This window comes from Aspergillus terreus, genomic scaffold (assembly GCF_000149615.1).
Source record: "Aspergillus terreus NIH2624 scaffold_10 genomic scaffold, whole genome shotgun sequence".
Taxonomy (NCBI): Eukaryota; Fungi; Ascomycota; class Eurotiomycetes; order Eurotiales; family Aspergillaceae; genus Aspergillus; species Aspergillus terreus.
The window spans coordinates 1251084-1269720 of record NT_165933.1 but is presented as its reverse complement, the minus strand read 5'-3'; the positions used below and the strand labels follow the sequence as shown (position 1 = coordinate 1269720).

At 48.3% G+C, this 18637-nt stretch overlaps 7 protein-coding genes across 7 annotated transcripts; 6 read left to right on the top strand and 1 right to left on the bottom strand.

Annotated features, from left to right (window-relative positions):
- Positions 1 to 446: 446 nt before the first annotated feature.
- Positions 447 to 2284, top strand: ATEG_07291 (uncharacterized protein; the record flags this gene model as incomplete). Its single annotated transcript, XM_001209977.1, has 5 exons — positions 447 to 786; positions 852 to 971; positions 1033 to 1478; positions 1544 to 1631; positions 1689 to 2284. 5 exons carry the CDS (start codon positions 447 to 449, stop codon positions 2282 to 2284), a joined length of 1590 nt encoding a protein of 529 aa, XP_001209977.1.
- A 549-nt stretch (positions 2285 to 2833) lies between these two features.
- ATEG_07290 (uncharacterized protein) lies at positions 2834 to 3682 on the top strand (the record flags this gene model as incomplete). Its single annotated transcript, XM_001209976.1, has 2 exons — positions 2834 to 3146; positions 3387 to 3682. 2 exons carry the CDS (start codon positions 2834 to 2836, stop codon positions 3680 to 3682), a joined length of 609 nt encoding a protein of 202 aa, XP_001209976.1.
- Positions 3683 to 4230: 548 nt separating this feature from the next.
- ATEG_07289 (transcription factor domain-containing protein) lies at positions 4231 to 5776 on the bottom strand (the record flags this gene model as incomplete). The annotated part of the gene is made up of 3 exons (XM_001209975.1): positions 4231 to 5010; positions 5068 to 5615; positions 5674 to 5776. The coding sequence occupies 3 exons, from the start codon at positions 5774 to 5776 to the stop codon at positions 4231 to 4233; spliced, it is 1431 nt and encodes a 476-aa protein (XP_001209975.1).
- A 1665-nt stretch (positions 5777 to 7441) lies between these two features.
- Positions 7442 to 8373, top strand: ATEG_07288 (uncharacterized protein; the record flags this gene model as incomplete). The annotated part of the gene is made up of 3 exons (XM_001209974.1): positions 7442 to 7478; positions 7532 to 8069; positions 8298 to 8373. The coding sequence occupies 3 exons, from the start codon at positions 7442 to 7444 to the stop codon at positions 8371 to 8373; spliced, it is 651 nt and encodes a 216-aa protein (XP_001209974.1).
- Positions 8374 to 10102: 1729 nt separating this feature from the next.
- Positions 10103 to 10814, top strand: ATEG_07287 (DUF899 domain-containing protein; the record flags this gene model as incomplete). Its single annotated transcript, XM_001209973.1, has 2 exons — positions 10103 to 10114; positions 10164 to 10814. 2 exons carry the CDS (start codon positions 10103 to 10105, stop codon positions 10812 to 10814), a joined length of 663 nt encoding a protein of 220 aa, XP_001209973.1.
- A 939-nt stretch (positions 10815 to 11753) lies between these two features.
- On the top strand, positions 11754 to 13017 carry ATEG_07286 (uncharacterized protein; the record flags this gene model as incomplete). Its single annotated transcript, XM_001209972.1, has 2 exons — positions 11754 to 11852; positions 11914 to 13017. 2 exons carry the CDS (start codon positions 11754 to 11756, stop codon positions 13015 to 13017), a joined length of 1203 nt encoding a protein of 400 aa, XP_001209972.1.
- Positions 13018 to 16577: 3560 nt separating this feature from the next.
- ATEG_07285 (formate/nitrite transporter family protein) lies at positions 16578 to 17669 on the top strand (the record flags this gene model as incomplete). The annotated part of the gene is made up of 4 exons (XM_001209971.1): positions 16578 to 16865; positions 16917 to 17037; positions 17089 to 17445; positions 17500 to 17669. 4 exons carry the CDS (start codon positions 16578 to 16580, stop codon positions 17667 to 17669), a joined length of 936 nt encoding a protein of 311 aa, XP_001209971.1.
- Between the last annotated feature and the right edge of the window lie 968 nt (positions 17670 to 18637).

The window sequence follows — 18637 nt, the reverse complement described above, 5'->3', positions numbered from 1 at the left end:
AGATGAAAGTCACTTGACAGGTGGAGATAGAAAGAGGAGAACAAAAGAGGTTGACAAAAAGACGTCAAAAAAAGAGGACAACAAAAAGAAGTTAACAAAAAGAGGATAGACAAGAGTATTTATAGGCAGCGGATTAGTTGAGACTGAGTCTTTTTATTCACCTTGTTTCATGCAATCATGGCTCTTGCCGCTCACTTTGTGGGGTATGCCGTGTAGGTAGTTACTGAGTGAAGTTATATAAGTGAATGACTTTTCGACGCGAACATGGAAAGTTCCTTAAGAAAAGAGCCTCCAAAAAACCGTATAATTCACCAGCCTGTGTAGGACTAGTATATATATGGGTACGCTGACTTCATCGAACTTCACATACCTACAATCCTCTTACCCTCTCCCCTTTCAAGCTCCATACCTTCCCATACTACAATCCCACGAACAAGTCTGACAGCATGGCACGACTCTCTAGTAGGGTCGTGCACTACCTCATTGTCTTGCTTCTATCCTGTTCTGTCATCATCGTCTCCGGTAGTCAGGTCTCCAGTCTTCAGGTATTGGCTACTGCAGATAATGATTACTCGTGCTCCAAAGATAAACCTTGCACCCTAGGCTGCTGTGGTCCACTCGATGCTACTGGAAAAGGAGTCTGCGGTTTAGGACCTGACTTCTGTGGAAAAGGATGTACATCTGACTGTGACCGGAAGAGCGAATGTGATCCAGGCTGGGGAAAGGAATGGTCGAACGCATCTACCTGTCCTTTGAAGGTCTGCTGCAGCAAGTTTGGCTTCTGCGGTAAGTATAAAACTCTAATGCGACTCATATACTTCGAACTCTTACTGACAATTTACCCCCTACAGGTACCACTTCGGATTTCTGCGGCGACAAGAAAGTCATCTCTCCTGAATGCAACGGCAACAGTGCTACCAAGAGAGTCATCGGTTACTGGGAAGCATGGAACGCTCAGCGACCCTGTGTACGTACGTATTTCGCATGATATCCTTACCATGGTGGTGAAAAGCAACTAATACCTTTCTTCAGGCATGAACCCCCAGGATATCCCTCTAGGATACTATACCCACATCAACTTTGCCTTCGCCCTGATCAACCCCAAGACCTTCCGCCTGGCTGATATGGATGAAGAAACCGGAAAGCGTTACAAAGAACTGGCATCAATCAAGATGAAGCAGCCAAGTTTGCAGATTTACCTTGCCGTTGGAGGATGGGCCATGAACGATCCCGGTCAATATCGGACCGCCTTCTCAGACCTTGCTGCCTCCACCTCGGCACAAGATACCTTCTTTGAATCTCTGGTTACCTTCTTGCAGTCCAATGGGTTTGATGGCGTTGATCTCGACTGGGAATACCCGGTTGCGGACGATCGTGGCGGCAGACCGGAAGACTTTGCAAACTTTGTCACCTTGTTGAAACGGCTGCGCGAGCGCCTCAACCAGACAGGGCGCCATTACGGAATTACAATCACCTTGGTCAGTACCTTCGCCCCTCTCCATATAAGCACATTGATTTGAGTTTATGACTGACGTCTTTACAGCCTGCCTCGTACTGGTACCTTAGAGGCTTCGACCTCATCCACATTGAGCCATACGTTGACTGGTTCAACGTCATGACATACGATATTCGTGAGTAACCACGCTTTCCCCGTGTGACGGCAAAATACAACTAACTTGGGAACGCAGACGGCGTATGGGATAAGACTGTCGATGATTTCAAATCCAAGGCCTACGCGCACACGAATCTGACCGAGATCAACTCGGGTCTTGAGCTTCTGTGGCGGAACAACATCAACCCCGAACGTGTGGTTATGGGCCTCGGGTTCTACGGACGAAGCTTCACGATGGAGAACCCCGACTGCATGACACCAGGCTGTCGCTTCAAGGACGGCGGCCGCCAGGGAGAATGCACGGGACAGTCTGGAGTTCTTTCCGCTGCCGAGATTCACAAGATTCTCAACACAACCAAAGACGTCACCATTCAGTTTGATAAAGACGCAGCAGTCAAGATCGCCACCTGGGACAAGGATCAATGGGTCAGCTGGGACGACAAGGAGACATTGAAACTCAAGGTCGACTACGCGAACCGGCGATGCCTTGGTGGTGTTATGGTGTGGGCGGTTGATTTGGACGACGGCACACTCATTGATGCTCTTGGGCAGGCAATGGGCAAGAACAAGACGTTGGTTGGGTCGATGCAGCTCCCATCGGTCCCGGACCTTGTCCTTGATCCTAGAGACTTGGGGCCAACGGAAGGACCTAAGCCTCCCAGAACCAGCTAGATTGGGATTTCCAATGTGTACCTTGGATTGCTGAATAAGGCGAGCTGAGGTGGAAGATTGATATTGTTCTTTCTGTTATCTAGTCTTTTTTAACAGTTTAATGCAAGGATGTCGTTTAGTTCTCCATTGGATCACTGTAATTGTCGCGTCGGACTATTAAGACCCGTCACCCTAGTACGGTAAAAATGGTGTAGATGGACCGGCCATAGCCACTTAGTAGGCCCTACTCTAGTTTCCCTGATAGTATTTCCCTGGCACTTCTCACCCCCAAACTACCTCTTCAATGGCCATATTATTTCTCTCGCCAAGCGTCTCATCTCCACGGTTCCACACAACACAATCCAAATCCCGCTGAGTAATCGGACACTACCGTCAACATTCATAGAATGCCGGGAGAGAAGCAATATAAAGAAAACTCTGCTGTAAGTCGTATCAATAGGTTCGTATTGGATTGGAGGCGATGCGTTTATACCACTCGAACTTCCTCGGCCCTACTTCCGCCTACTTGCTCTGGTCTGTACCTACAGTTCAACCCCTTCTCCCAGGATAATGCCCTTCCAATTCACGAGATCGAAGGTCGTGGCCTTCGGGAAGATCTTGACTGCAGGATCTCTCGCCAGCGCTGGAGGCTGGGAGCTATGGACAAGGCATTGTTACTTCGAGCCATTTGGGCCCGAAAATGACCCGCTATTCCAAAGCCGGTACTTCAAGCAGTACAATCCTGGCAACCATCCGTCTCTGGACGACTCTTGCGTGCGAAAGGTGCCTCTATCCCAGATACCAGCTGAGTTGGTCGATGATGCCCTCAATGGCGGATCTAAACTTGTTGAGAGGTTCTGCGCGGGGGTATGGGGTGGGTATGGTAAGTACCGTTGATTACAGTTGTTACTGATTAGAGCCTCACGTTCTATATGTATAGGGTACGCTATCCAACGGAGAATATTGTCCAGGATGGGAAGGAATGACTCCAACAAGGACTCAATGCTGTGGGACAGAAAGCAGCTACTGGAGAGCACCTACGAAGAAGGTAGAGCCATTTCCAAGGCCCTATGCCTAATCATAACCGGCACTTTGAATGTGTTTCGCTAAAATTTTGATGCAGGGACCATCGTGACTGATCACTTCATGGTTGTCGGCAAGACTCCTAGATCTATCACTATGTGGGGAGCCGAGTCTCCCTCGGAGAATCCCGGAGTACCACGCGATATGGAAAATCTGTCCGAGATTACAGCTGACATCGATCTGGACCAGGGCGTGGCAGAATTCCGGCTGAAGAATATCTTCTATAGTGGCGTGGAGCAAACCGCGAAATCACTGTTTCCGCCGCCGGTCGTGTGGCTGCATTTTCAGTACTGCAAGTTGTTAGTGGAGGCTGGAGTAAGCCACTGCAGGGAATAGGTTATTACTCTGCGTAAGGTTATGCTTCTTGCATCTGTGCAGACTATGGTACCATTTTGCGGCCACTGGAACTCGAGTTTGACCCATTGCTTCCACCTATACCGGCGTTTTTAGTGTTTATAGATTGTATTATATAGTGTACAAGAACATCCCCCGCTCGACAGAAACGAAAGCTCATAGACCCCGTGTGAAGACATATAGACTGGATATGATGTTGCGTTCTTTCTGGCTCCTTGCTTCAACATCTAGCATTCGGGTCGAGTGCTTTCTGCTGTGATCTTGATAATGCGCGCATACAAATTCCCGCTAGTTCGGTGGTAAAGCCGTCAAGATACTGGAGGTGGATGACTTCAGCTAGGGTTAACTTTCGGACTGGGATGCTGTGAATCAAACCAGGAACGCTCTGTAACAAGTCCACGCTGTAGTTGGCGTCTGGATCCCAGGGATGAGAGATAACATTGCAAAAGAGGGTTAAGACGGCAGTTATGGCGTAAAAGAGAATGACCCTGATTGATGAGAGCTCTGTCAGTTGCAATCAAGCCTTGGCCTTACTCGCAGCAACCCACATACCAGAAACATTCCCCTTTCACCACAGGCAACACCTTATAAAGGTAAGACAATGTTGAGCGACTCGCGTTAACTGAAAGCCTTAAACTCGAGGTGATCCCGTCAAGTCCAGACCCTGCGAAATCCGTTCCGGAGAGCTGGCATCTGACGCTGGCTTGGTGGACGGTGATAACACAATGATAGTATGCGAGTCGCAGCATTACCATCTGCGTGTTGACACTGGCGCTGATAGGCGTCTCCAGAGAGAAGTATAACGTCGGTCGGAATTCCACGGGAAGTGATAATCTCCATTGGTCGAGTGCCTCATCAAGGCTTCGAATCCTTGACAGCAACTCGGGCACAGACTGATGCAGGGAATTAGCCGAGTACAGCTCTTGGTACACTCTTGACTTCAGGATAGAGAGGCGGAGATCCCAGGGGAAGAGTGGTATTGTATGGTCATCGATCTGCGGAGTGCTTTGTTGCAGATTGATGTCTTGCAGCGGCACATAATCCGAAGGTAGTGTAAGGTCGCAATGAGTCTCATTCATGCAAGGTGGCTGCCCTGTCCGCAGGCATATATCCTTGTCGAATGAATAACAAAGCCAGAAGAGGTCACGTAGATGGCAGCTTATATCGCTTTTATTGTATGCCAGCAAGGATGAGACTGAGGTTTTATTGGCCAGTGACATGTGAGCCCCCAGTGCATACAGCAAGCGAATGGCTATTGACAAGGTCACAGCAGCCGACTGAAGGTCCCCTAAGAAATATTGGAGTTGCACCTGGAGATTAGGTTAGACTCCATTAGAAGCACATGGTGAGGGAGTACTTGTACACACCAGCATGATCAATGACTGCAGGCCATCGATAGTCATCTCCCCAACCACCGCTGCCATAAAGCTTTGTGCCGCAGAAGCATAGGATTGGCAGTCCGTGGCGTCATGTATGCTGTCGTCAAATCCAAAGAGAGATACAAGGGAGAGGAATGAATACACGCAAGATTTGGCGCTGGCTGAGCCAGAGGGCCGGCCGGGACTGTAAGCGAGGTCCAATGTCTTCTTGAAAAGCGACCCGCTGACCACGGGGAAGACTAGGCCCTGGAAGGACGAGGTATAGATCCCAATATATCTTTCGACTTCGGGTCTACTGGGAAGCTCTGGGCGTAGAGAGGGTGATAATGTAGTGTCCGCACGCAACCGAAGCGGTTTCAGCCACTGAAGCTCAAGAGCGAACAACTTGTCGAAGTTGATGGCTTCCCCAACCTGAGACTCGATCCATTTCCGACCCTCGTCCGAGAACACATGGTGTCCTCCAAGATAGGTGACATTGTTCAGGAACGTATTCCCTGGTCTCAAATGCCGTGTCGGATCGGCCGCCTGGGGAGAACCTAGCCGCACTGGTCAGAGCTGGAGACGACAATAGGGCCTCCAACAGACAATACGCACCCTGGTCAACATCATTCATGAGTTCTCCACTCTCTCTAGATATTGGTAGAGCCACCTGGGCACTAACCACACGGATTAGTATGCTGTTCTTGCCATTATGCATTACGTCAGGTGGTCCTCGAAAAATGGAAAGTATTGCGAGGTGCACAATGGCGTCGGAAGCAAATGAAAATATCCAACAGCAATAGTAAACCGGGCTATCGCCATACCTTATGCCGGCCTGCCCCCGGATTCTATTATAGGTACAGGCCAGATTATGGTGCTTGCACCAATTGCACTGCGGAAACTCAGCGTCACATTGGATCTAGGCACATGGTAAGACTAGATCCAAGTCGCGACTGGTAACACGGAGACAAACCTTCTTTCTATAACAGGAGTCGCATGCTCTTCGTCTAGGTCTCTGAGGGCCTCTGCGTGGCCTGCGCCTAGTACTACTTCGTGCACGGTCTCCTGGCATTTCTCAGGTAGTGACGTAGCACGCAGGGTGCCAAGCAAGTGCAAGAGAATCCAGACTCCGTCCTGGCAGCCAATGCTGAATAGAGACCTCGATACGGCGCGAATAATGCGCTAGCAATAGGGATTTCGAGCCTCTATTGACATCATATTTCAGGAGTTTGAACTTGCGCAGAACTTGCCATCCGCCTATAGAGACTGCACCTCTTTCCGCTGAGTAATCGGAGAAGACCCGGGTGGTGGTCCCTCTTTAAGACTCGGCAAGCGTGGCTCTAATCCTATCTTGATCGATATGGGTCAAAATCCAAACAGAGTAAGTCTCCCTCTATTGAATCTGCTTCCATGATAGAATGATAATTGCTATATCTCACTTGGAGTCCTAGGGATGAATAGTTCTATCTACCAGAAGGATCAAGTAGTCGCACCGTAGACTTGGCCCGCTTAATGATCATCCAGCAATCTATGCTTGCGAATGAAGTCGGACCAGGTTTGGAGTTGCAGTCCGGGGATCTAATGTCCAAACTTTGACAGGTTAGCGCACATTATGTATAATAAACACGAACATCAAAGGGAGTGTAGAAGCTTTGACCTACCCCATTGGCTCGCACAAACTCAACCCGCGCGTAAACGTGGCTACACTTTTCGAAAATCATCAGCTGCTCTGTGAAGTCCAGGGCGATATCCCCGGACATGCCATCACGGGAGATAAGCAACTGCTGAAGCTCGCTGGCACTGACTGGGTGGTAGCGAGTTGGGACATTGTAATCTAGCATCTCGATTTAGCGCTCAGGACCTTACAAAGAAATAGCTTACCAGCATAATATCTACCGTGCCTATCATATACATGAAAGACTTACCCTACATTTTCAAACGAGATTGAATACGGAGTATGTCCCAGGACGGCGAGCAGTCCATTCAGTAAGCGTACGTACTAGGTAGGTAGTTAATTAGTTATGCTCCGCTCCGCTGAATCATCAGTGAAGAATGTGCTCACACGAGGGCCCAGAGGTTAGGGAACCCACACAGCCCCTGTTTTTATTCGGACCGAACTGGAGATGCGAAACCCGATAGTGGGCATTGTGGAGAGAGTATGTAAGAATGCGGATCCGGACATTTCGGTCTCGTAAAAAGAGACAATTATGAGTCCGGTGACCGAATAGCCCCACATCCGACAGCCGGCATTATTGAATAGTAATCTGACTCTTGGACCCAGTCTTAATATACGGTCTGACAGCTTTTATTAAAACCGCTGCACCTCAAACACATTCCCATCGGCTTCTCTGACCAACACGATTGACTTTCAGCAAATCTCAACATGAGCCGTGTCGTTCTTGTCACCGGAGCCAATAGAGGTGAGCCGACGATAGCCATTACAGAATCAGTTGGATCTGATTTCGATCTGTAGGCATCGGAAGAGGTCTCGTGGCCCATTATCTTACCCAGCCGGACACTACTGTTATTGGAACGGTTCGGGATATCTCATCCGAGAAAGCAAAGGAACTCAATGCGCTGTCAAAGGGCCCCGGCTCTGGCCTGATTATCGTGTCACTTAACGCCGACAACCCATCAAGCGCAGCAGAGGCCGCGTCCGAAATCCAGACGCAGCATCACATCGATCACATTGACGTTGTCATTGCCAATGCCGGAATTTGCAACCACTGGGGCCCGGTGCTAGAAATGACTGATTCGGACGTGCTCTCGCACTTCGAAGTGAACACGTTGGGACCGCTCAGGCTGTTCAAAGCCGTCGCACCGTTGCTGCAAAAAGCCAGTACTCCCAAGTTTGTTTATATTTCCACGCTCCTGGCGAGTATCCATGAGATTGAGAACATTCCTTCGTTCACCACCACCGCCTATGGAATGTCAAAGGTGGCTGGAAACTATCTGGTCAAGAAGATCGATGCCGAGAACAAGCACTTGATTGCTTTGTCGGTGGACCCCGGGTAGGTTTAGATTCCAACCCCCGTTGCAAGAAGAGTGCAGCAGACTGATGCTGGCATCTTGTTTCCGAACTATAAGGCTTGTTCAAACCGACATGGGTGCTCGGGCTGTGCAGAACTTTGGACTAGAAAAACCTCCGGTAACTATTGATGATACCGTTCGTGGAATTACATCTCAGGTATGAACGCCTAGTTGTCATTTTGAGCATTGTAATGGCTAACACTGTCCAGATCGATGCGGCAACGAAGTCAACTACGTCTGGGCAGTTTGTTAGCTACAACGGAGACAGGGTTCCTTGGTAGATGAGGCTTGAAGGTGTCGGAAACTAGGTACCTGGCCTGGAGCACAAAGCAATGACCATTCTTGCCGCTCCATACGTAGCATTATTCTTGTTTTTCTCCACAGAAGGTTGATGTGATGTTTTGCACATACAGAAGGCAATATTCCAATGTACAAGGCAGTAGAAACAGAGTTTTTATTAAATTTGCATCATCTGGAACAAAATTAAGGTTGTGACAGCAAAAGTCGGTGGCTACAGGTACAAGGATACTAAGTAGGTCATATATATATATCAAGCAAGAAGGGGATAGCCTGCAATAACAGCCCATGGATGATTCACTGCCTTAAAGAAACTGTTTCGATAAGCTCATGGGAGCCATACGTCAACTTTGAACTCCACAAGAAGCGCCGGAAACGGCAAACTTTCGATGCCCACCATGGTGAACAACGGCTGATGATGAGGACACCATTTCCGGATGTAGTGAGCCGTGTTCTCTCGCGCTTGCTCTCCAATAGATGATAATCCCACAAAATATGTGCGCACTTTCACCACATATCCCGCCCGAACGACCCCCTTTAACAGCGCGCCCCGCCTGGAGGAGAGTGTGGGTGATCAGATCGTTCACGTTAATCTGCTCCGCAATCTTCAGGGAGGTATTTCTGGTCAGCGGGTTCATACCGGCTAGGAGACTATTAGACACATAGACATGTTGATAGGAGCACATATTACTAGATGCGTTCAGGGTATACTACTTACTTTGCCCGGTTATGACCGGTCTATTGTCGATGATGCAGGCATCGCTAAACCCGCATTTCTCGCGGCATTCTTCCCCAAAGCCAGGTAGTGCGTGATATTTGAAGCAAGCCATACTCAACAGTATGAAAGTTAGATTCCCAGCATCTTCCAGTAAGCTGATCAGAGGATGGAGCTTATTTATGTCTCTATACAGACTTGATTTTCTAGAATCAAAGAGACTTTTCCAATTTGGATGAGGCCGTTTTAATGAGGGCGCCTAGGGCGTCGCTCACTGAGTATTTCTTATTATCGGTTAAGGCTTAGTGAGCGCTTAGGTCCTACTTAGGGCAGAATTAGTTATTAGTTACGTGCGCCCTGAGCTGCATATATCTTAATATTCTATATCACTAGCTTGACGACTATATTGAATTAACTGTCTCTATAATGCCTATCCCTCTAATTTACGCGGTTTATCTAATATAACTATTATTATGATAGAGCGTAGTAAGTTTCTTAGATAGTAAAATCCGTCAGATATAATTGTAGTAATTTATAATAGTTCTGGTAAAAATATAAAAATAATATCTTTGCTACGCTTTCAAACTTATTAAATAATAATCTTATTTATTCTGTTTTTTTAACTCATCTCGTGTATATACAGATATTTTTTTTTCTTACTTTTTGTATTTTAAATGCTTTGCTAATAATAGATAAAAAGTCTTTTTAGCACGAAGAAGATGTCTATAAGAAATATTGTAAGTGTCGTTTTATTTCTAAATATATTTCTTAATCTTTTTTTTTTTTTAATCAGACGAGGAGATTATTTAAACCGGTGAGGGTCAGCACGTGACTTAATCCCCTTATTCCGGCCACTCCAGGATAATTGCAGGGTTCGAGGATCTCACATTGACACTGGTTTCGAGATTCTGCCACCGTCTTCGTCATTTCGTCATCTGTCATCAGCTCTCAGCCCCTTCCTTGGAATCCGCCTGAACGGTCTTTGTGTCAACGCACGCAACAATGGACATCCAAGTATGTTACGCCCGCAAACATCAAGTAGATGCTTCCTCACCAATTCTAGGGGAAAGTTGGCAGCGCCGAAGAATACGAGGCCGCTCGATCTCGTCTCCTTGAGAAGGAGAAAGCGGCGACTCGCCTACTACAGGAGATAGCGGGTCTGCGACGTGAACTGCCCATAGTGCGCATCCGCGACCCAGGTCGGTTCCAATTCGACACGCCTAGCGGCGTAAAGAGCCTGTTGGATCTATTCGAAGGGCGCAAGCAGCTCATACTCTATCATTTTATGTTGGGGCCGCAGGAGACTCAGGGCTGCGTGGGTTGCTCGTTCTGTATGGACCATATCCCTGACCTTCGTCACCTGTGGAGTAGGGATACTACTTTCGCCGCGGTGGCTACCGCGCCCTTGTCTGAAGTGACCGCGTACGGGAATCGGATGGGCTGGAAGTTTCCTTTCTATAGCTCTGCAAGGATGCATAAGACGTGGGCTGAAGCCGAGGCAGAGGGAGAAACCATCACCTGGAAACCCCGCAACGGCTACTTTGGTCTATGCTCGTTTTTCCGGGACGGAGACGAGGTTTTTCACACCTATGAGACCTCGTCTCGTGGCGTGGAGATCCTACTATCCACTTATCACCTGTTGGATATGACCTTGTTAGGTCGGCAGGAGGCAGGAAATGGAATGAACAACTTCCGCCGTCATGATGAATACTAAATTAGCAGGAAATGAAGCAAAAGTTTGTTGATTTTCAACCCTGATCTATCATGCACGGAATGGGGCACCGGAGTTTATTGAAGCCGATGATAATGGGGCTTACAAAACCATCCTATGATTCCAACCACAAACCTCGTGCATACCTAATCAATGCTAAGTAGGCCCAAAATCATCATGCACACAATATTGATGTCGCAATTGTTACCAGGACCAATAGTAACATCCAAAAGGTAAACCCAGAGTTCAACCCCCACCCCCCCCCCCCCCTGGTGTAACCAGCGGTTATTGATATTGATGTTGATGTTGCCGGTGGCGTGCATGTCAAGAGGTTCATCTTAAAACTATGCTTTACGACCGACTGGGAAGAGTGAAAACATATTATACTTTCCCAAGTTTTGTTTAGTCTCGGGCAAATATCGGGGGCATTGATCTGGCTTGTTCGAACAACGTTCGATCGATTTATTCACCTCTCATATTGTTAATATAAAAGGCGTCTTGGCCAGCGGGATTAGTCCTAAGATCGTGCTAGTCGACCGGCAGCGCGGGGTATATGGTAGATTATATTTCCCCGGATTTTTCTTGGTTGCGGGCAATTGTCGGGAATTCAACTGGTTTGAAGAGCGTCTTGTCGATGAAGTGGGCACGTTTAGGGCGTTCTATACTACTCGGTGGCTGTGGGTTTGATTGATGTGGCTTCTCTCGGATGGTCTGCTCCAGTAGAATAATGGCTTTCTCTTTGCTACCTCATGGCATAAGAAGCCAAGGCAAGTGGTAAAACGTTGGATCGGAAAATTATATAACAGCGAAGGGGCACATTGCTGTGGATATTCCAAGAGGATCATCACGCATCTTCCCATCTCGTTGGAGATCTTCTGAAGATCTTCAGAGTTCCCCGCGACCAACATTTTGTCAGGTTCGCATCTCTCTTCGAACACCACAATGCTTCTCACTGTCTTGGCAGTTGTGGGTTGTTTCACCGCGGTCAATGGACATGGATATCTGACGATCCCCGCAAGTCGTACCCGGCTTGGGTTCGAGGTAAGCATTCCGGTACTCGGTACTTGGTGCATCATCTTGACGATCACTTCGCGTTGTACAGACTGGTATTGATACCTGCCCCGAATGTTCTATCTTGGAGCCAGTCACCGCCTGGCCTGATCTTGAGGCCGCTCAAGTTGGCCGGAGTGGACCATGTGGCTACAATGCTCGTGTCAGCGTCGACTACAATCAGCCCAGTGAATACTGGGGCAATGAACCGGTAGTCACGTATACTTCGGGGGAAGTTGTTGAGGTTCAATGGTGTGTTGATGCCAACGGCGACCATGGTGGCATGTTCACATACGGCATTTGCCAGAACCAAACCCTGGTGGATAAGTTCCTCACTCCAGGATACCTTCCCACCAATGAGGAAAAGCAGGCCGCAGAGGATTGTTTTCTGGACGGTGAGCTCAAGTGTAAAGATGTCTCCGGCCAGACGTGCGGGTACAACCCGGATTGTACAGAGGGAGCAGCCTGCTGGAGAAACGATTGGTTCACATGCAATGCCTTTCAGGCGAATACAGCACGAGCCTGTCAGGGTGTTGATGGAGCGTCACTGAACTCCTGCAAGACAACCATTGCGGGTGGTTATACCGTCACCAAGCGGATCAAGATCCCCGACTACTCCTCCGATCATACCTTGCTCCGCTTTAGATGGAACTCTTTCCAGACCGCACAGGTCTATCTTCACTGTGCCGACATTGCGATTGCTGGGTCTGGAGGTGGTACAACTTCCAAGTCTACGACCTCCACTACAAGTACCACTTCCACCTCACGATCCACTTCGACGTCTGCGCCCACGACCACATCCTCCGCCTCAACTGCCACGCCCATTTGCACTACCCAGGCTAGCCTAATCCCCGTCACATTTCAAGAATTTGTGACCACCATGTGGGGAGAGAACGTCTTCGTCACTGGGTCAATCAGCCAGCTGGGCTCTTGGTCCACCGATAAGGCAGTGGCGCTGTCTGCCACTGGGTACACCGCATCGAACCCGCTCTGGACCACTACGATAGACCTTCCGGCGGGGACAACTTTTGAATATAAGTTCATTAAGAAGGAGACCGACGGGAGTATCATCTGGGAGAGCGATCCAAACCGCAGCTACACTGTCCCTACTGGATGCTCTGGCACCACCGCCACCGCAGCAGCTAGCTGGCGGTAGGTTCAGGATCGTATGAGGTGAATGATATATGGAGATGTGTGCCCTTTGTTGCGAGCATTGTGGGTAGGAATATTGATATGAGAAGCCCATTTCATCAAGGTATTACCAGTGATAACTCTCTCCCTTTTTTTTTTTTTTTTTTTTTTTTTGTTTTTGCAGAAATGGGAATCGCTTCTCTTTGGGCAGCCTCCAATAGGTATCTCGTAGACAACACCGTCTATGCCATGTGCCGAGCAGGCAAATGTGATCACAGTTCATATTTCGCAAAGATGACGACATTGCAATAATATTCAGAAGCTCGTTCTATGCGATCCTATAGTTTGGTTGTGCTCAGGTCTACTCAGGAAGCAAACAGTTGCGACGGGTGGGCGTTAAAGCAGAAAAGGGAAAGCCATTGACTTGCGCAGATAATATATTCTGTAAAACTAGTTCCCTTTTTGGGCCTTCTTCTTTTTCCCTTGTACTGTGGTGAGAATGGCTGTCTATACAATGAGATTGAACAGGAGGAACTACACAAGACCCTTCGTACGTAAATGGAATGAGTGTCCTCCTATATTTTTCGCGCTTACCCCTCTCCCCCGCCCTTAGTCTGTCGCCGGAGGAAACCTACTAAAGTATTTGCTATGCTGGTACAGAGTGGTAACTATAGTATTTTTCTACTGAGGAAAGAGATCTAATATTTGTGCTGGGCTTTAGAGGAGCGTGGCGGGCAAGAGTGGATTGTAAGTAGAGAAGCGGGTAAGGGGATGATTATTAGTTAGGGTGCAGTTTATTGAGGCTACTTACTTAGGGTACTTAGTCTCCTGCTTACCCCGTGTTTAGTGATCGCCTCAGGCTGCTTAGAGCGTGCTTAGGACGTGCTCAGATGTACTCAGTGAGCAAAAAGCGGCGAAGGGTGAGTACTAAAACGGAAAGAGTAGGCCATCGACTGTCCTAGAAAATCAAGTACATATGCTGTTTTTGCCCTGGGTGTAACTCGTCTACTTTGCCCGCTTTGTCGGCGGGAAAGACCAGAACTCAGAAGCCCAGACGATATATTCTTTTTTATTCTGTCTATGGTATTGTAAGAGAGTGTGAGAGGTTTAGGCCAGACATCCAAACGCAGCTGTTGTAGCATTGAATCCAGAGAATGGCCAGAATTGAACCTCATTAAACGTAGGTAATGATAAACCCTGGACACAATAAATGGTTTACTGATCCAACATGAAAAGCTACTCTGCTCACAGTAGAGATTGAGGTGCATAGTACATTAGCTGATGCAGCAATGTGAGATGCGTTGTATATATATATATCTGGAGGAATGACCCCTTTAGTCCCTAGCATTGAGGTACTAGATCCCACGAATTTCAGCCAAAAAGTCCATGGAATGGAAGCTAAACACTCCTCTCACATGCCACAACTTGTTACAATCGACTTCTACACAGCAGCTACTTGGAGCTGGAATTACAACCAGCAGTGATCGGTGAAAGGCCACTACTTATTTCATCCTTAATCTGTATCCCGCCCATGATAGTCACGTTTATCGACAGTATATAGATAAGACGAGCGAATAAAAAAGCTAGAAGTGTATAAAAAAGAGACAGGTTGGTTTTCATGTTTATCACAGAAACGAATAGGTTGGAAAATTGAATCTCCAGCATTGATAACAACAAATAGTCACATAATGCCAAGCATTCTTGACGCTTATCAGTGACTGATATCCCTTCCCATGTTAATACCCCATCAGCCATCCCTCCAATGGCCCCTTGATTAAAACATAGACAGTTTTGCATTGCCCAATTTGCTAGCTTGGGTATCCTCTTGATCGGCACACATCCTGCAGGCTATTGTTTTGCGGATCGGGTTCTGTTAATGAACCTATTGGCGGGCAATTGTCTTCATTATTGAGTCGATAAGCGACCTCGATAGCTGTTGGCACATGAATAATAACCACGTATAGGGGCATTGCAAACATCGACAGCAGAGAGAATGTGGCAAATGCATGGCGAGCAGTGCATAGAGTACCACTCCCGGCCTCGTCATTCCCGAAGGAGCTAAGACCATGTAAAGCAAGGAAGCGATGTTGCATGCAAGATAAATGAGATTGCCTTATCATCATTTCACCGAATTAGTCAGGCAATTTGCAACACGAGATGACAGGGATTCTATCGCAACCACACGATCTGTTCCCGCACAAGTTGGCGGAGAGTGGCTGAAGATCGCGCCAGTCCGTGCATGCGTCGTACAAGGATGTCCGGTATTGGGAGCAAAGAACTGATCTACAAGCCTCAGTTATAGGAGAACGGGACAATAGAAAGACGCTTATCTCGGAGAAAACTGAGCGACTAACAATAGAGTTTCTTTACGTTGGATTTCAGATTTGAGGTAACGTTCTCGGTCGTCTGAAAATGCGTCTAAGTCAAGGAAGGGTAGGATATGCCGGATCTACTATCAATCCCAAAATAGGATTTATTGGAGGCCCACTGATCGTCCAGACTGATGAACTATTGTTCGAGTGAATGGATAAGCCGGGTGGTCATCCGGGAGTTCGTGCTGCTGCAACCTCACATCTGGACCCACTGTCTCATGCTGGTGTATTCGCTCCAGGGTATGTTGGGATGACATATTCAGAGAGGGTAGGAGGTAAAAGGATGCCAGATAGTAATAAGGAGTATGGAGAGAGGAAGGTAAAGAAATATAGAACGTACTGACCAATCAATCTCGCACTCCGTATAGTGACGGCTGAGAAAATGGTATGAAGCAGATCAGTGACTCGGAGTCATGGATTCCCCAATGGCATCTACAATGGGATCTACAATCGCAGCACAATAATCGGGGACCAGAACCGGGCTCCATACACTTCGAGGGCTACTCTGGCTCTTCCAAGAGAGGACAGAAAGCTTCTCACGGACAAGCTCTGTGTGGATGCGCCCGACAGGTATAACATGCGTGAAGGGCCCAAAGGAGAGAATCAGTATCATGTCACAGCGGTGGGACAAAGTATAATGTGGCCGATCCCCAGGCTCATGGTTCATCAAGATGCTACCGAGACCCGATCGACGGGAACTGGGTTGTGGATGGTGGAGTGCATGAGCCAAAGCGCTGGAAAGGTGGCCGAATCTGGAGAAAAAAATGGATACATTGGAGCATCATGGACAGGAATGTCATCGTTATCCACGCACGGCCATTGGTTTAGGGGAAAGTTGTAGTTGATGGTCCGCGGAAATGCTGGGAGACCAGGCCGGGGTATCATGGAGGTTGATAAGATGCACTGATGTGAGTCGCCGTGGGCGTCAGGGACCAGGCTTGTGGAGCCTCTTCTTATCAGCTGCAGGGCATATCCAAAGGGTCCCGCATAGTTAGTTGACACCACTACCGAGCGGGAGATGAAGTAAATAATGGGAACCGAAGGGCTGGTGCCGATCCAAGAGATAAGCAATCCTGGCCCGCTGATTGGCCCCATCCGGCGCATGCCCTAAGTATCGCCAGATCCGGGAGCAGGATATAACACACCCTCCTATCCTTCATTCCAGAGCTTTGGTTCTTATACTTCTCAGATTCAATTGATTGTGTACAACACCATGTCCGCCATGTCTTTTGATGCCCTCACCCCATACGAGGTCATCGCCGCCGTCGCGCGGTCCGGTGTCACCCGCGGCAACATGCGCCTTGATAAGGTGTTTCTGAGCTCCGTCTCCGCAGGATGTCTGCTGGCCTTCGCTTGTGGCACCGTCTTGAGCACCGGAACAACGCCATGGTTCCAAGAAAACGCCCCAGGCTTGATACGAACCATTAGCGCTCTCGTTTTCCCGTATGGCTTATGCATGATCATCCTTACTGGAGCGGATCTCTGCACGGGATCGTTTATGGTAAGTGACAAGCATCAGCAAAAGCAACTGTCGCATGCTGACAGCCACTAGTTTACAACAGTTGCGGCTCTGCAGCGCCAGCTCTCGTGGAAGAAGATGCTTCTCCATTGGTTCGTCACCTTCTGGGGTAACTTGGCGGGATCTTTGTTTGTTGTTGCGATCATCTTTGGCTGTGAGTGTCTTTCATCTAGTGTACTACTATATACTTACTGACTCATGGAAGATGGCAACGTCTTCTCCACTGAACCCTTCAAGTCCGCCGTCATCACCTTCGCAACCAAGAAACAAGTCACCCCCGACTTCCACAACATCTTCCTCCGCGGTATCGGATGCAACTGGTTGGTGTGTTTGGGATGTTACTTGGGCATCCAGGGCCGAGAGCTCTCGTCCAAGATCATTGGTATTTGGCTGCCCATTTTCGCCTTCGTCTCTCTCGGGTTCGACCACGTCGTCGCCAACATGACCTTTATCCCCATGTCTATCTGGCTCGGTGCGCCCGGCATCAGCGTAGGCCTCTACATCTGGAAGGGTATCATCCCGACCCTGCTGGGTAACATCGTCGGTGGTGGTCTTTTTGTCGGTATGTAGTCATGATAATCGGATATGCTGGGTTATCCATTGCTAACTTTCCTAGGAACCTACTACTGGTATATGTACCTTCTTAAAGACGAGGTTCTGACCCTCACCGGTCTGCGCAAGGGCATGGACCGATCCGAGGTCAACAGCGTCGCTCCTCCGGCCAAGGAGGACGTCGAGGCCTCCGCTGGAGTCGTCGACAGCAGTGGCTCGGCCAGGAGCCACTAGAGCCACTTATTGATAGGAATGATGTTATCTAATGAGATTAAAGTAATATTTGGCACCTAATTATATAGCTATACATATACCACTACTAATAGAATATGCTTCCTGGAGTGGATTGTCTGTATTCTCACTAGTTCATTCAACTATGAAACCTTTTTTCCATGCTCCTTCACAATCTTTTTCTTAGGGCGAAGTATGAACAGTTAGAAGCACTACAGAAACAGGAGCTATATTAATCACTTGCAGTGGTTGGTACTTTGTAGAGTATCTTCCGATCAGTGAAGGAAGCTGTGCCTGCGGCGCATGTGCAGTCGAAGTTCCCTTGCGCTCAAACATTGCAGCGATGGGCTCATACCCGCCAACTAAAATGAGCATTACATTACTGAAAAGCGCCAAGCCTGTCAGTGGTATGTAAGGTGCGATGCGATATATGGCTGAGATCGTGGTTTGACGATTCTGTACGGGAGCATTGTAGACGAGCGCTTCGGAGGGACCCATGCATAAACGGGTGAACCCGGAACATCGAGCAGAGTCCGAATGATTCGCAAGTTGCGCTGCAGTCTGTCCGTGACCTGCTTGGCCGCCCGGTTATTTCTAAACCGTGCCAATACCGGCCAGTGGGGATGGGTCCATTGTACCGTTCGGTTGGGCTGTTGAATGGTAAGAGCCAGTAGCTCGCTAAGGCCTGTCGCCTTTACAAGGGCAAGAAGAAGCGAATGTATAATGAGTAGCTTGACGATACAGATAACATTTTTGCCGTTGAAAGGGTCGATGAATATCGTCCGATCCTTGTTAAGCCGATTTCTGGTTAGACTATAAGTAAATTGCCAAGGGATACTTAGTTATCAACTTACTTCTGGTCAATCACGTACTTCAGCCGAAAAGGTCGCCTTTAGGTCCTGTGTCGACGGCATGGGTGCTTTGTCCAGGACAAGCTTCATATCCTCATACTTCAGAAATTCTTTCGTATA